The sequence below is a fragment of the Cercospora kikuchii genome (assembly GCF_019650295.1).
Source record: "Cercospora kikuchii DNA, contig_00001, whole genome shotgun sequence".
Taxonomy (NCBI): Eukaryota; Fungi; Ascomycota; class Dothideomycetes; order Mycosphaerellales; family Mycosphaerellaceae; genus Cercospora; species Cercospora kikuchii.
In genome coordinates this window covers 1,360,298-1,376,865 of record NW_025408582.1, presented here as the reverse complement: position 1 = coordinate 1,376,865, position 16,568 = coordinate 1,360,298, and the positions used below count along the sequence as shown (strand labels likewise).

General features: G+C 53.1%; 5 protein-coding genes across 6 annotated transcripts; 4 read left to right on the top strand and 1 right to left on the bottom strand.

Moving 5' to 3' along the window:
• Positions 1 to 839: 839 nt before the first annotated feature.
• On the top strand, positions 840 to 1,683 carry CKM354_000046700 (uncharacterized protein; the record flags this gene model as incomplete). Of its 2 annotated transcripts, none has more annotated exons than XM_044795555.1 (5): positions 840 to 1,073; positions 1,120 to 1,248; positions 1,301 to 1,375; positions 1,426 to 1,611; positions 1,660 to 1,683. In XM_044795555.1, the coding sequence occupies 5 exons, from the start codon at positions 840 to 842 to the stop codon at positions 1,681 to 1,683; spliced, it is 648 nt and encodes a 215-aa protein (XP_044651490.1). The 2 variants fall into 2 exon arrangements, with proteins under 2 accessions (XP_044651490.1, XP_044651491.1); XM_044795556.1 differs by having other exon boundaries at positions 1,417 to 1,611.
• A 1,687-nt stretch (positions 1,684 to 3,370) lies between these two features.
• CKM354_000046600 (F1F0 ATP synthase subunit beta) lies at positions 3,371 to 5,607 on the top strand (the record flags this gene model as incomplete). The annotated part of the gene is made up of 7 exons (XM_044795554.1): positions 3,371 to 3,381; positions 3,444 to 3,604; positions 3,676 to 3,761; positions 3,823 to 4,182; positions 4,236 to 4,430; positions 4,821 to 4,863; positions 4,916 to 5,607. The coding sequence occupies 7 exons, from the start codon at positions 3,371 to 3,373 to the stop codon at positions 5,605 to 5,607; spliced, it is 1,548 nt and encodes a 515-aa protein (XP_044651489.1).
• A 418-nt stretch (positions 5,608 to 6,025) lies between these two features.
• On the bottom strand, positions 6,026 to 6,529 carry CKM354_000046500 (uncharacterized protein; the record flags this gene model as incomplete). The annotated part of the gene is made up of 1 exon (XM_044795553.1): positions 6,026 to 6,529. One exon carries the CDS (start codon positions 6,527 to 6,529, stop codon positions 6,026 to 6,028), a length of 504 nt encoding a protein of 167 aa, XP_044651488.1.
• A 3,071-nt stretch (positions 6,530 to 9,600) lies between these two features.
• On the top strand, positions 9,601 to 10,876 carry CKM354_000046400 (uncharacterized protein; the record flags this gene model as incomplete). Its single annotated transcript, XM_044795552.1, has 3 exons — positions 9,601 to 9,819; positions 9,874 to 10,695; positions 10,751 to 10,876. 3 exons carry the CDS (start codon positions 9,601 to 9,603, stop codon positions 10,874 to 10,876), a joined length of 1,167 nt encoding a protein of 388 aa, XP_044651487.1.
• A 1,139-nt stretch (positions 10,877 to 12,015) lies between these two features.
• CKM354_000046300 (uncharacterized protein) lies at positions 12,016 to 15,519 on the top strand (the record flags this gene model as incomplete). The annotated part of the gene is made up of 1 exon (XM_044795551.1): positions 12,016 to 15,519. The coding sequence occupies one exon, from the start codon at positions 12,016 to 12,018 to the stop codon at positions 15,517 to 15,519; it is 3,504 nt and encodes a 1,167-aa protein (XP_044651486.1).
• Positions 15,520 to 16,568: the final 1,049 nt, after the last annotated feature.

Genomic DNA, 16,568 nt, shown 5'->3' with positions numbered 1-16,568 from the left:
ACTCCTACCTTTGGAGAATAGATTAGCACCACGCGGCCACATCACGCCATCATGCTCGTTGCATCAAATTTCTGCGACGTCAGATCATCTACAGCAAGAAGTGTAGGGCGCAATGTAGACGAAGGGTGATCCACTGGCGACATGGCTCACTTGCAAGAGGCACGCAGGCAGTCAGCATCGCGAAGACTGGACCCAATGTCTGTCAAAGCAGACTCCCGCCGGAAAGCAAGAAAGAAACTCGCCTCCGGTTCCACGGCCTCAACACTGCGCTTACTGCTACTGTAGAGAGATCTAAGCATGTCTTTGCTTCTTATATCTCTGCGTCCTGCTGATTAATCAAGGCATTCGGTGAACCGAAGGAAAATGCGCAAACAATTCAGATCGCGAGAGACGTGTTTCCGATTTCCGATTTTGCTTTCCACAGCAAGGCTGAGCACTGCGATTCCGGAGCTCTGTCGGATACTCAGATCTCATTGCTGCAGTTGAGCCAGTTCTGCTGGGTCCAGACAAAGCCAGGTCTGGCGAAACCATCAAGATGAAACATCACCCAAATCATAACCAGTGAAGACGAAAAATCCATCGCCACGGCATCGCTTAGCCGCAGCACTTCAGCCTAACACGCCCATGGGAGGGCTGCTGCAGCGTTGGACCCATTCTTCTCGTGCTTCTGAATAATGAAGGCACATCTGAGGTCACACGTGTGGCGAGGTAGGTGTCTTCATATACTCACGCAAGGCATCTTTTCTTTGACATAAATCAGTCGCTCTCTTCCTACCTGTGCTTCGCTCGCCATTGCTGTTTCCACATTCGTTCCTAGTACACCACTCGTTCTGCCGGAGATGTTCTCAGTGCTCATTATTCTCGCAGCCGCTGGCTCGGCTGCTGCATCATTTGCTGGCAAAGCTACGTTCTACGGCGGCAACACCAAAGGTGGAATGTGCTCGTTCAGTACATACACCCTTCCTCAGGGTATATATGGAACGGCACTTTCAGACAGCAATTGGGCTGGCAGCGAAGCTTGTGGCGGATGTGTTCAAGTTACAGGACCAAACGGCAAGAAGATCACTGCTATGGTAAGCTCACCAAAGCCCGAGAGTGATCGACGCTGACTGAATACAGGTCACTGATCAATGCCCTGGCTGTGGCGCGAACCATCTCGATCTGTACTCCGATGCGTTCTCCAAGCTTGCGGACCCAAGCAAAGGCATCATCGATGTGACTTGGGACTATGTTGAGTGTCCAATTTCTGTGAGTGCAGTGAAAGCTCCAGCGCGATGATACGCAAGCGCTGACAACTTAGAAACCACTCCAAGTTCACATGAAATCTGGCGTGTCTGCAAACTGGTTCTCTGCTCAAGTCGTGAATGCCAACAAGGTAAGCTGCACTCAATTTTCGAGGCATATTGTTTGCTAAAGAGACCCCAGCGCATAGCAGAACTGGAGTACAGCACGGATGGTGGCAAGACCTGGAAGGGCGGACTTGCCCGACAGCCATATAATTTCTTCCAGCTCTCCTCCGGCACCGGAACAAACACAGTGGCGGTCAGGGCTGAGAGCGTTGATGGCGACAGAGTCGTCGTAAAGGATGTCAAGGTGACGAGCGACAACTTGGTGAGCCGCAATTACAGACGTCTAGTCAAGCAATGCTAACCTCGCTAGGTCACTGGCCAAGCCAATTTCTAGGCGCGAATACTCAGTCCGCCGTGTATGGCAGGCTGTCAGAAGCTGGCAGATTCCATGCTCCAGCCTTGTTACTAGACAGAAGAAGTCAAGTCATCAATTTGGTATCATATATATGTTGCAGGGCTACCATACCTGTAGACCGCGAAATGGAAAATGAGAAACATCCACACATCGCAATGTCTCGTGGCGACTTTGAACTCGCGCCCAACTCGCTTCTCGAGACGAAGTGCCGCGGCTACATTGCGCACGGCAGAGATACGAGGGTCCCAATCCTCACCTAATGGCATGCTACACAAAGATCGAGCAGAGTATGCAGAATGCAGTCTTGAAGTTGGTGCCACTGCCGATGGAGATGCGAGGGAGATCTCCCTCTTTGGTCAGGCATACAACGTAGACACCCCATGTTGAGTCTTTCGGGCCAGACAGAGCGAGGAAAAGTCTTGAAAGACGGCGGCGTCGGTGAGAGGAGCAGAGCTTCAACCTCGGGCGGAAGTTCGAGATGACACTCTCCGGCAATATTGTCGACTTTTTCTTTGGGCCCAAGTACAGTCTTGGACTCGGGATCCACGTACCACGTCGGAGCATCGACATTCATAAGGTCGTGCGTAAGTCGTATGAGATTTTCCAAAGTGGTAGCGCCATCTTCCCAATTCCAGCTCTACATAGTGCTCAGATTCGGTTTGGGATTTGGGTACTACAGTAGGCGTCTTGCTTTCTTTCAATATTGGCTGGGATGCCGCAGAGAGTGTGGCGCAGATCTCATGCTTCATGTCTTCTGGGAATGAGAGGCAATCGCAGAGTCTACGGCTGGGCAGACAGATGTGTAGAGTAAGGGCACCTCAGTCTAGTTGCGAACAGCAAAATGGAGATACGGAGACACCAGCGCTTCCGTATCTCCGCGAGCTTGGCTGTTGCCTGTCTTTCTTCGGTACACAGAATGGCTCAACTACGCCGCAGGAGGCAGAGATACAAGGGGCAAAGACATGCTTAGGTCCCTGTGGCAGTAAACGCAGTATCGAAGACGTGTAATCAGAGGCGAATCTCCATTTTGCTTTCCGGCGGAAGCTCAATGTGGGAGGAGCGTGTTTCAACGCGTCGGCAATGCGATGGCAGGACTTGTAGGTAAAGTGCGATGCAGCAGACTCACATACATGTACTCCGTAAGAAGTGACGTCTGTGATTCTTATGGTGTTGCCATTTGTGCGATGTTTCGTATCAATAAGTTCGCTAGACCTGGTTTTCTCTGGAGCAAGCACAACTGGCACAACTGCAGTGAGAACGACATGCTGCTCTGATACTCACCAGCGACATGTCAAATGTTCAAATGTGTCTTCATGTTCTCTCAAGATTGGGGATACTTGGCAGGCCGTGTGGAATCGGAGCTGAAGATGAAAGTGATTGTGCAGAGTGGCTTCTGTGCACATGCGATAGGAATGCTGTTCGCATCCAGCATGGAGTAGTGGCAGGCGTACCGAATCATCGAGTGACAGGCAGCTCTGCACTGCTGCTAGAAGTGAGGCAATGCGATCTGTGGGTGAGAAGAGGTCAGATCCGCCGAAAGCACGGACGCTCCATCTTGGCGAGGACTTCGGGTGCTCTCGGTCGACAAGCTCTTCTTCGACTGCACTCCTTTGCTTTGGACCACCACAGCTACTCCACTCCACAACACCTTTCCATCACCGCAAAGATGCTGAAGAAGTGAGTTCGACACGGCCAATCTATTGCTGGAGCCATTGGAGCTCGGAACTGACGCCTTCCAGCGGCATCGCTCGGTCGCTGCGCGCCTCGGCCTTCCGCCCTGCTCTTCGCCAGCAGGCCCTCAAGCCAAAGAGCTTCGTGCCTGCCATCTCACAGCGATTCGCCTCGAGCGACTCTGCCCGTGATGGCAAGGTTCATCAGGTCATTGGTGCCGTCGTGGACGGTATGCGCGCTCCCCGCCCGCCACGGGAAAAGCTCTGCCGAGTCTGAGCATCTACTAATATGCGACGGCAGTGAAATTCCCTACTGATCAGCTCCCACCGATTCTCAACGCTCTCGAGGCAACAAACGGCGGACAGAAGCTAGTCTTGGAGGTCGCGGTATGGGAAAAAGACACAATGTTGGGATACAAGCGAGGATGCGGCGCTAACGCGGCGACAGCAACATCTTGGCGAGAACGTCGTGCGATGCATTGCCATGGACGGAACCGAGGGTCTCGTCCGTGGACAGACTGCCACCGACTCTGGCAACCCAATCTTGATCCCAGTCGGCCCAGGTACTCTTGGCCGTATCATGAACGTCACTGGTGACCCAATCGACGAGCGTGGACCCATCAAGCACGAGAAGAAGCTTCCTATCCACCAGGAGCCTCCGGAGTTCGTCGACCAATCCACATCCGCAGAGGTGCTCGTCACCGGTATCAAGGTCGTGGATCTGCTCGCCCCATACGCCCGTGGTGGTAAGATTGGTCTTTTCGGCGGTGCTGGTGTCGGCAAGACTGTGTTCATCCAGGAGCTCATTGTACGTGCTTTTCGGGCACTCAACGAAGCTGACTTGTTACTAACGGTGATCAGAACAACATTGCTAAGGCTCACGGTGGTTACTCTGTCTTCACTGGTGTCGGCGAGCGTACTCGTGAGGGTAACGACTTGTACCACGAAATGCAGGAAACTGGTGTCATTCAGCTCGAGGGCGAGTCGAAGGTCGCCCTGGTGTTCGGTCAGATGAACGAGCCTCCTGGAGCCCGTGCCCGTGTTGCTCTTACTGGTGTAAGTACTAAGTCCCCCATTCCACCTTCACTATGCATGCAAGATGTTTTGGGTCAATCCGGCTTCCACCCACGACGCCTCGGGGCTGTTCTCGTTCGCGAGATACACGACTATACTGGTTCCAAGGTCTACCGCGGCATCGCGCATCTCGACCCCCGCATCCATTGAGGGCATCTTTCCCACTGGGCTTCCGGCATCTTCTTCGATCGCTCCGCATGCAGCATCGCTCCGATCTATTGGCCTCAGCATCACGTTGACGCGCGGAGCCACGCGAAAACTCCGGCCTCAGAACCCAAAATCTGCCCCTCGGCTCACCACTTCCCTACACTCCCACCTCAGCACACTTCATCACTTACACTACAATGTACCAATGCTAACTGACGTAACCAGCTGACTGTCGCCGAATACTTCCGTGACGAAGAAGGACAGGATGGTGAGCATCTGAACCTTTGTGACCTCGAAAATCCATCTGCTAACAGATTTAGTGCTTCTTTTCATCGACAACATCTTCCGTTTCACCCAGGCTGGTGCTGAGGTGTCTGCTCTCCTCGGTCGTATCCCATCTGCCGTCGGTTACCAGCCAACTCTTGCCATCGACATGGGTGGTATGCAAGAGCGTATCACAACCACCAAGAAGGGATCCATCACATCTGTGCAGGCCGTGTACGTGCCAGCTGACGATTTGACTGATCCTGCTCCTGCCACCACCTTCGCTCACTTGGACGCCACCACTGTGCTCTCCCGTGGTATCTCTGAGTTGGGTATCTACCCTGCTGTCGACCCTCTGGATTCCGCCTCTCGTATGCTTGACCCACGTATCATCGGACAGGACCACTACGACACTGCCCTGAAGGTGCAACAAATGCTCCAGGAGTACAAGTCTCTCCAGGATATCATTGCCATTCTGGGTATGGACGAACTTTCGGAAGCTGACAAGCTTACCGTCGAGCGTGCCCGTAAGATCCAGCGTTTCCTGAGCCAGCCTTTCACAGTCGCCCAGGTTTTCACTGGTATTGAGGGCAAGCTTGTCGACCTGAAGGAGACCATCAGCTCTTTCAAGAAGATTATCGATGGTGAGGGTGACGAGCTCCCAGAAGGTGCTTTCTACATGGTCGGCAGCTTCGCAGATGCACAGGAGAAGGGCAAGAAGATCTTGGCAGACCTCGAGAAGTCGTAGATGGCTTAATGTCTGTTTAGATGATGGATGGTTGAGCTCTCTAGCGCTCTACTTGTACAGACTACAAGCGCCAGGAGAGCAAGATCGTAGTAGAGTTGCTTGTAACCGTAGATCTCGAAAGCGTTTCCTTTGTCACCTTACAAATTGTGCCTCGCCGTGTTCATACTTACTTATTGGCGGCTGATATCAAGCTACAGGCAAGCTTTGCGAGGAGAGAGGGACTGACGACTATGACAACCACACCAGTATCAGTATCACACTACTCTTCGCAACACGACACTTCAAGGTTACATGCATTTCCAGGGTGATTGGATTGCGAGCGACAGTAGATGGTCCACGAACTGAGAACAGAGATGTGGTACCAAGAAAGACGACACCTATTAATGCTTTCTTCGCCCCAGACTATCTTCATTCCCTATCAAGCGACCTCTGTCACAAGTTTCTCCCTGTATGCCACAACACTTCTCCCATGCCCAACGCCCCGCATGGCTATATTGTGTCGATCGATTTGCACACTTTCTGAGACGGCCTCCGCCGTTGGCTCGTCTCGCCAGATTTCGACTCTGGCCCAAGTCCCTTGTCTAGCAGCCATCGCAGCCACTCTTTGTGCTTGCGTCAGATCCGCGACCTCGAAGAGAATTACTTTTGCTTCAATCTGTTCCGCTATGGCAAGCAGTTTCGGGTAGAATAAATCGCCGATGTCGTTATCTGTCATCGATTTCGTGTCTTGTGGTGCTGGCACTAGAGCCTGAACTGGTTCATACTGCCTGACTGACCGTGCGGTGGTGGTCACAAAAGATCTGGGAGATATGTACGGTGGGTTGCAGGTCAGGATATCGTACGTTGTTGGCGAGCTGTCGCTGAGGCGGGCCAGTGCTTGAGCTAGAGGCAGAGGTCCATCGTCCCGGTCATCTTCGGGCATTTCCTGGTCGTCTTTTAGGATATCGGCCTGGACGAAGCCGATGTGTTGCAGAGATTTGGTTCGTGGTAAGCCTGAGCTGTATTGCTTTCCTTGTGTCGCAATTTGATGTATCAAGTTTTCTCTTGCGAGGCTCAGAGCATCACTGGAAATGTCTACGCCTACCACTTCGAGCTGCTTGGATTTATTTTGCTCATGGGAGTAGAACTCGTGGTGAAATAAGAGTGGGATGCAGCCACTGCCTGTGCAGAGATCAAGTACTCGAAGAGGCTTTTTCTCTGCGGCGATCGATCTCCAATCAGTCGAGACAACATGTGCGAGGTGTGATGTAGATGCTACAGTCTCCGGTCTACAGTTTCCTGAATTAGAGAATGACCGCTATCTACATACTCCTTTATGCTATCACACCTTGGTGTTGTGAACTGACACTCCACTGGGCCCTGCTGTGAGTCATGTATATTGGTTCCTATATACCCGGGACCCCAGACCCTGTATACTAGCCCCTATATAGTACCATTCGATAGTGTAGATAGTTTTGTATCCTCTTTTGCCCGACAATACGAGAGAGGGTCCCTTAGTGCCCCCCGATAACATGCGACGATACGCAACTTCGTAACAGGTTATGAGCCCGGGTTAGCGCTATTGTATTCCAAGCTCCGATAGAAGGCGAGGCGCGGTTCACCGACAGAGTACGGAAGCCGAAGGCAGGACAACAGGAACGCTATTGGCAACAGCGAGACACCGAGCTAGAAGAGCAAGGAAACAGCCCGAGCTGTGGCTGTATAAACAGGGACAGTAGCAGCAGAGACTGCGCCAGGAGCCTGCGGGTGAAGACAGGCACACAGAGGAAGGACTGTGCCCTCTGTGCTCAGGGACAAAGGACAATGTGCCCCTGTATAAAGAAGGAGCAAAACCCTTTCCATGGTTAAACATGAGTCCCAGATTGCAACTGGGTGTAGGACCCCATGGACCCTAGCTGAGGGACTGAAAACAGCGGTGCAGCTGCATGCAGAATTGCAGCCAGCCCACCTGCAGCTGAGACCAAATGCAGAAGAGAGAAGAGCATTGAGGAATGATAGTTAGAGTGAGGACACCAAGACAGACAACAAGGGGAGAGGATGTTGCAACAGAGGGCTGCAGAAAGTGTAACAGCAACCTGCAGTACACCAAACCTGCTGTTGGCAGAATAACACTTCAGAGACTGCACCCCAAGCTGTCTGGATTAGTACCTTATCTCTGGTGCTGGGAGAACTTGCCAACTCTCAAAGGAAGATCTTGCAGTAACCAAAGGCTTGGTTTATACCAGATATGTTATGTTCAGGGAGGAAGCAGTTGCAAGGCAGTTCTGACATGGACTGCTGATGGCTCATAACACTTCAGAGACTGCCTGAACCTCTCACTACCTCTGGAGGCCAATGGTGAATCCAGGATCAAGAGGAGTCATGAACCTACCTTTGTCTTATGGGATAGCTACAGGAAGTCCTGAGCTGGAGGGTGCCAAAGTGGTATGCTCCCTTGATTCCCATATGCCAGCAGGAAAGCACGGCTGCTTGATGGCCGGATCATTCCAACAGGAGGCTCTAATCTGAGGAGGGACAGAGGGTGACCCATGTATAGGAAGAACCCTGCAATCATTTGACTTTTCCCCGCTTTGATTCTCCTTGGGACAGAAGGACAACTTTCCATCTGACCCAATACTAATTCTACAAGACTACAATGGATACTCAAGACAAATCCTCCGGACTTCAGAAAAGACCATGCCCAATCCTATGCAAGGACAATGCAGAAGGATGGTTCAGAAGGATGGAAATCTTCTTGAGGGGAGAAGACCTGTATCACACAATCTCCCATGAGACACACACACCCATCACCCCAAAGTCACAGTACAAAGCAATCTGGTGGATATCTTTGTGCATAGGGGAGGATGATGAAGAGCTGGTCTCAGAACTCCAAACTGCAAAGGAGGTGGCCTTTGCAGCCCGAGCTGCATCATCAAGAGGATCATCATCTCACAGAGGAAGAAGATCAGACAGCAAGATGTCTGACAGACAAGGACTGAGATGCAAGCTATGCAATCAAGCTGGGCACTATGTTTCAATCTGCCCATACTTGGAAATGGCCCAAGGAATGATAAAGGTGGTCTCTGAGAACAAGATCTCAGATTCAAAGGCCTTGGCCCTAGTTGCACATGATCAGGATGATGATTGGGATGAGGAGATGGATTGAACAGCCCCAGTGCACTGTCAAGGGGAGTGTTGTGAACTGACACTCCACTGGGCCCTGCTGTGAGTCATGTATATTGGTTCCTATATACCCGGGACCCCAGACCCTGTATACTAGCCCCTATATAGTACCATTCGATAGTGTAGATAGTTTTGTATCCTCTTTTGCCCGACAATACGAGAGAGGGTCCCTTAGTGCCCCCCGATAACATGCGACGATACGCAACTTCGTAACACTTGGTATTAAAACACCTGGCCGGCACCTGATCTCTAGTTCTCCGAAGTACTCGGATCCTAACACATATTGTAGAGGCTCGCCACGAGCACGGCGATCGATGAACTCTGTCAGCAGACTCGGCTGTCTGCTGTGCCTGATTTGTTGTGATACCGCCACCGCGTGCTGTTTGAGCCATCTGAGTTCATTGCGAGCCGCTTCGAGATCTCTGCAGACCGGCAGAAGCGCAAGCAAAGCCTTGTTGATATTCCGCGCTTGCCAGATATCTCGTGGGTGAATGCGTGGCATTGACGGTTGCCTGCATGCAAGGCTGCAAGTGAAGGGGTGGTTTGTTGTTGCGCTTGTCACTTGCTGGTCAATTGCCCTGATGGCTCCACTCCACGCGTAGACCCTGCCTGATGCCTGCGCCCCACCACCTGCACCTTTCGCCTTCATCATTGGTCTTCATACCACCGTTACTGCTCATCGCACAATAACATACTCACAACAACACCGCCTGCGCGAGCGACCATCTACCACGTCGATCGAAATCATCGCAAAGCCACTGCGAATTGCGCTCGCCGATCCTTTTCGCCTATCGATACTCGTGCGATCTCCGCGCGAGCTGATCGGCCGTCATGAAGCTCACGTTCAAGGACCTGAAGCAGCAGAAGTTCACCATCGAGGCTGAGCCGAGCGACTCCATCGGCTCTGTCAAGGAGAAGATCAGTGCAGAGAAAGGATGGGATCCATCGACGCAAAAGCTCATCTACTCGGGCAAGATCCTGCAGGACGATAATACCATCGAGTCTTACAAGATCGAAGAGAAGGGGTTCATCGTCTGCATGACATCCAAGGTGTGTCAATCTTCGTAGACAAGAGTCAACAATGTCCACGCTGACACCGAATAGCCGAAAGCAGCTCCTTCGAAAGCAGCAGAACCTGCAACTCCTGCGAAACCAGCAGCTGGCACGCCCGCTCCGCCAGCGGCTCCCGCGCAGTCCGCACCCTCTGCTACCTCGCAACCGCCGGCCACGCCATCGCCCGCACCAGCATCCACCGCCGCCTCGGCTGACGAGCGCTCTTTCAATGACCCGTCCGCACTCGCCATGGGCGAGCAGCGCACTGCAGCTATCGCTGGAATGGAGGCCATGGGTTTTCCGAGGGATCAGATTGATGCGGCGATGCGCGCCGCTTTCTTCAACCCCGACCGTGCGGTCGAGTACTTGTTGAACGGTATTCCCGAGAGTGCACGACAAGAGCAGCGTCCAGCGGCCGCATCGCCACAGCCGGCGCAAACACAAGGGCAACAGCCAGCAGTGACGACGGGTACCGAAGGCGGTCAACAAGGTTCTGACGAGCCAGTCAATCTCTTCGAGGCTGCGGCACAAGCTGGTGGAGGAGGTCGAGGTGCCGCTGGCGCTGGGCGCGGTGCTGCTCTCGGCGGTGGGCAGGGTGGACAGGGCGGGCAAACAGAATCGTCTGCACTTGACTTTCTGCGCAACAATCCACAGTTCCAGCAGCTGCGCCAGGTTGTACAGCAGCAGCCTCAAATGCTTGAGCCCATCTTGCAGCAAGTCGCTGCCGGCAACCCTCAACTTGCGCAGATCATCACGCAGCATCCCGAGCAGTTCATGCAGCTTCTCGCAGAAGATGCCGGCGACGATGTGGCTCTTCCGCCTGGTGCACAGGAAATTAGCGTAACTGTGGAAGAGCGGGAAGCCATCGAGCGCGTAAGTGACCCCTTTCTCCCTTCAAAATCTTGATAAATACTGACTAGTCTACCAGCTCTGTCGCCTTGGTTTCGAGCGGGACTTGGTCGTTCAGGCTTACTTCGCATGCGACAAGAATGAAGAGCTGGCCGCCAATTTCTTGTTCGATCAGCCTGATGAGCCTGATGAGCCAGGCGCCTGATCGCTCGCGTGCATAAAAGTGAGCGAACTACTGAGCAACGGATTCTCTACATAAGATCTCACGTCATTGGCGCGAGCATGGGTCACGATTGACAATGAAGCGTTTGCATATTACTCCAGTCACAGCTAGGCTGCGTAGACTTGTGAAGGTCGACGAGTACGAGAGCTAGCCGCTTTCAGAACTGTACATAGCTTTGCTGAGAGTATTCCACGAAACTGAGTAACGTCAACAATCCGTGGAGCGTCTCAGCGCAATCGATGTCTCTGCTTGTCATGCCAAGAGTCGTGGCGTAGCGCCAGGAGGAGGAGGAGTGACTTCCGCGCGACGAGATTTCCCATCCACTACAGGTATTTTTGCAGACTTCTAGAAGTGCACATCATTGATGTTACCTGCCGCAGGTCATCTTTCGTTGATCAGAGTGCAGTCTCTGCTTCCAGCATTGTTTTGGAGTTGGCCGTGTTCACGGCTTTTCCGAGCACCCAATCATTGTTCGCGTCGCTAAAGTAGTCCAGTATCAGACGGCTGGGTGTCAACCAGGACAAGCACCACATAATAACACAGCCCTTCTGATCGACCCGTCACGCCGCTCCAGTGTGCTGTCGTCGAACGATGGCAACGGCTTCTACTCGGGTCTCATTTTGATCGTTGCGGATGCGACGGCACGAATCGAGTCGCCTTCTTTCGGATACCCCCATCCGCGAGAAACAACTCTTTGCCAACAACGACGACGAGCCGACACACCTGCACGTCGCCTCGATAATTGCACCACAAAGGTATGTTCGAAACTTCCTCACACTGTACGTCACGTCTGCACGCGGTTTTTCAATCGGTGTGTAGTGGTGTGGCGGCCTTCACTTTCGCGGAACATCCGCATCAGCATCAAATCACGAGGCAAGCGAAAAAAGAACACTGCATTGTTCCAGCGCTCACGGCGCCATAATCATCACGGGGCTGTTCAATCTGCTCTTATACTATCTGTAGATCGACTTGTGATCGATCTTGCAGATGGACAGAAAACTGTGCTGCGAAATCGTTCCCCCAGATCGAGAAACTTGGTCGCGACCTCAATACTTCATCGCACAACTTACAATACTCTGCATGTATGCACGAAAAGCTGACGCCAGACAGGTCAACTAGATATGAGTCCAAGAACGCAAGATGCCTTGGGCCGGAAAGCTGGTCGCTTCGATCCATCGGAGCCCTTGCACATGACCACAAGGCATGCTGCAAAGAAAGGGCGCCCAAACGGAACGCCTTCCATCAACGGCTCAGTCGAAGATAATGACAGTCGCAGAGAATCTCTAGACGGCGTACGCCCAACGACTGCGCAGAGTCTTGGCAGTCAATCTTCGCTCAAAGGAAGGCGCATCTCTGGAGAGTCGGCCAACAGCACTTCGGACGTCAATATGTCCTTCAGCTCCCATAGATCTGCGAACAAGAAGGTTTCTAGAGATTTCTCCGATCACTCGGAATCTCCCATCCAGCAAACTGGTCCGCAGACCTCCCAGTCACCAAGCAGGAAACGGAAACGCACGTATTCTACACCTTCTATTCCACATGAAGCAGCAACAATCGCCAAACCTGCCATCTTGTTGCACGGAACGGAAGAAGATTTGAACACTTACAAAGACGCGCTCGTGGTGGCGCCGCAAGAAGACCAAATGTCCGATCAAGAGTCCGCAGGTAGCTCTAGCGGGCAAGATGCCGTGGGCTATCTGGCAGCGACACAGTCCACAGAGATCACTCCTGCTGCGACACCTCTTGATTCAGAGCCGGTGTCCCCTGTATCTGAGGAGACAAATCCGACTCCGAGGTACCCGGGCAAGCATTTAGACAGTATCATGCTTGATGCTGGAAACCCTGCCGAGGAAGAGGACATGGACGAAATGGATGAAGACGATGTGGCGAACGTTGGAGAAGACGGAGACGATCTAGCAGATGCAGAAGATGATGATGACCTCCCGACGACCGGTCCTCGACGTCGGATGACAGGGAGACGACGAGCAGATCATCACGAGATCGACATTGAGGCTACCATGCGACGGCAGGCACAGCTCAAGTCTGCATACCGAGCCATAGCCCGTGCACTGAAACCTCTGTTAGCAGAGATTGCGTCCAAGACAGTAGATGAACTGGAGGCTAATCCGGCTTTACATCAAGAAGTGAACGAGTACGAAGGCACAGAGGAGTATGAAGGGGTCAGGAAGCTCCTGGATGAGGCCCTCGAACACCGCAAACGGCAACTCGACGCACAACTTGAGTACAATCGTAAACAAATATGGCAAAGGTTGCAGGGAGAGAGACGTGCATGCAGCAAGACTCTTGAGTATGAGGTTGAGAATATGCGGCAGAGACGCGTGGACGAAGGAGAGTACGAGCTACTGCAAATTGCGCGATACGTGCAGCTTGAGCAGAACCGAGAGCAGGAGGTTACCGATGACGAAGATGGGGATGTACTGCCCAGGCCTCAGCAGACTGGATACCGATTTGCAAGGACTGGTCCGCTCGACCCACGACACGAATCGAGGAGTCGGCTTGCGCTCGATACGGAGAAAGCAATCGCGGACATGCAACAACGTTTCGAAATGCATAAGATGCTACAAGACGCCATGCAGAATGAGGATTCTCAAGACACCGGAAGCTTCACCGTGATGGACAGCACTGCTCGAGAAGCTGCTCTTGCTAAGCGTGAGAGCATTCGAAACACCAGCATTCTCGCAGACGCTGCCACTGAGGTCGATCGAATCTCGAACATTCCAGTCATTCCGAATGAAGAGGCTGTTGGTCTGCAGCTATTGGGTGACCTTGCCTCAAGACCTTCCGTGAGAGCAGCTGTCCCACATCCTGCAACTCCACGTCGACTGGATCAAGCATTTGTGCCATTGCATGAGCAAAATCACATGCCACCACCAGGTGCTGTGCTAGGACCGCCGCCATTTGCTATGCGCCATCAACCGCCTCCGCAAATGTCTCCTGGTACGGTACAATTCATCGAACGTTCCATACCATACTCGCCTCGAAGATTCGCTAGTATGGATGGGCACTCCGAGCGGCCTCCATGGGAACCTTCACTCATGTCACCAACGTCGAGCAGCGAGAACCGTCTGAGTACGTTCCCTGCACTGGCTTCGCTACTGCAGTCTCCAAGCCTTAATCTGCCTGGAAGACGAGATTCAGTCCCACGTCAACATCACAGACACGCTCCTCACGAGTTCCAGCACCAACGGCATTCCTCTCATGATATGGCACAATTCCAAAGATCGACTCCTCGTGGATCCATTGGCGGCCTGCTGTCAGATCTGGATCGATCGGAGCCTTCTATGCCTGGCGCACAAGGCAGGGAGGACACTTCGTGGGACAAATACCACCGGCCAATGAGCAGAGACGTCGAAGCACGGCCATTTCCGCGTATCGAACGCGCAGTCCATGAGTTTTCGAGAGGTGGTCCCCTGAGCATCGAACGTCTTGCACCGCCGCAGGAGGCAGAGCGGATCGAGGAAACAAGGATCGAGATCCCTGCACATGAGATTGAGGCAAGACGAGTGAAGCGTGACGAGGTGTCCGAACCGAGACCAGAAGACGAAGTCGGTATCGAAGCTGACGCTGAGACGGAGCTGAAAGAAGAAGAAGTACAAGGCGTCAAGTCCGCGTCTCCTGTGCTGGGTCGGCAATCTGCTCTACGTGACAGATCCTCGGAACAACCCAGCAGCGAAGGAGCAATAGACCCGAGACTACTGAAAGAAGATGAGTCAAGAGTGTCCAGGGCCCCTCGGGCATTGAGTGAAGATACTCAGCTCCGGAAGCCGCGATCAAGGGCGTCATCTCTAGGCCAATCAACGACGACTGATGTCAGCGGAAGTCAAGACGGTGATCGTGGTCTGCGTCGACAGACCAAAGATGGGCATCTCCATCATGGCAAGACCAGCAGAGCTGAACGCAATGGTCTGTCGAGGAAAGCACACAAAGAAACGAAACGAACGCAAAACAAGCGTGCAAATAATACTATGCGAGCTGGGACCGAAGGCGGAAGTAAGATGTTTCGTTTCCGCCTCAACACGATGGAAAGCACGAAGACCAACCCTTTCTCTTCTCGGACGCCGACTGGTACACCTCACACACCTCAGCATACTGCGGAAACTCCATATGCGCCACTTCCTTCATACGTTCAGCAGCCACCATCCTCGGGTTTCTCAGCACCATACGGGCCCAATCCGCCCCCTCAATATCAACCCGAGCCTTACTACCATCGTAATAGCTTGCCGGGTGCGGGCCCGCCTCCTCAGGGTCCTTGGCCACATCCACATTACGGTCCAGGCTATCCCAACACACAAGTTGCACCGCCCTTAGGACCTCGGCCAGACAACTGGCCAGCTGGAGCCCCGCCTCCTCCCACTCCGTCGCAGGCCAGTGCACCACCCAACCCGCCACCATTTGGCTCGCAATATGGTGGACCTGCGATTGCACCTGCCACATCTGATTCTCGCTATCCTTTTGGTACGGGTCCTCCAGGTGGCAATCACTTACCTGCTTTCGCTCAACAACAGAGAAATTCGGAAGGGGGAGGAGGAAGTAGACGTCGAACTCAGAGTGACGCTCCTCGTCAAACGAAGTTCCATCATTATGCCGGCCCTCGAAATCGGTAGTCCCACCCGTGCTTGGATGCAGTCATATCAACACTTACAAAAACGACACACGTACTGCATGGAGAGCAGGATAATGGACATTGTCATTGGGAAGGTATTTTCCTGCAAATGCTGTAATTATATTTAGGGAGTCACCAGACCATTGTAGAAGTAACTTGGCGCAAAGGCAAACACTGACGAATCTGTGTCCCCGTTTCTCATCGTGCGGGCAGTGTCGTTGTTGTTGGTGTTGGCTGACAGGCAAAGGCAAAGGGCCGTCTCGGCAGCACCCTTCCGTCATCCTTCCCGGGACTCGGAGCTGCGAGCTTAAATACACGCGCGCCTAAAACGTACACTGCAGTTCTGGAGAGGGACAGAGAGTCATGAGATTGGGTGAATTGATCAAAGGCACTGATTGCGAACGCCGTGGCGTTCGTCGCCCGTTGGCAGGTGTGACAGCTGCAGTTGTGGCCCGTTTTCTTGGCCTGGAAAAGTATTGAATTCCGCGCGCACATCCGAACGGAGTCGAGTCGAGAAGCCAAATATCGCTTAGCCCTAGTATCCCAGCGCGAGCGTGTGCGTATTGCATACCTGATCCTCAACTGGCAATGCCATCGATGAGAGCAGGTGAATGGCTGTGAGTGTCCGTATTCACATGTGTTGATCGTGCTCTCGTTGCGGCTTGTCCACACAGCAAGTGAGGTAGATGGCGCTGTGCAGAAGAAGAAGTGATGTGCACAGAACTATTCCCAGTCGCTGGAGCTAAGCCGAAACAGGCTGCACAAGCTCTGCCGCAATCTCCCAGAGCTCCACCCATCGAGACCACGCCAACACACAGTCCTCCCCTTGCACAACCTGTTTGTGATCGTCTCTTCTGCACACGACCACCTCGTGGACGACGTCGACAACGACAACGGCTCTGCCCTTACCGCGGGCGTCCTCTCTTTGAACCAGCGACGGCACTTCACTCATTCAGTGCCTCGTATCACATTCGTTTCACCTGAGCCGTCTGGTCGCTGCAGCAGGTACGTGCAACTGCGATACACCCTGTGCCCGGTATCACTGCGGTC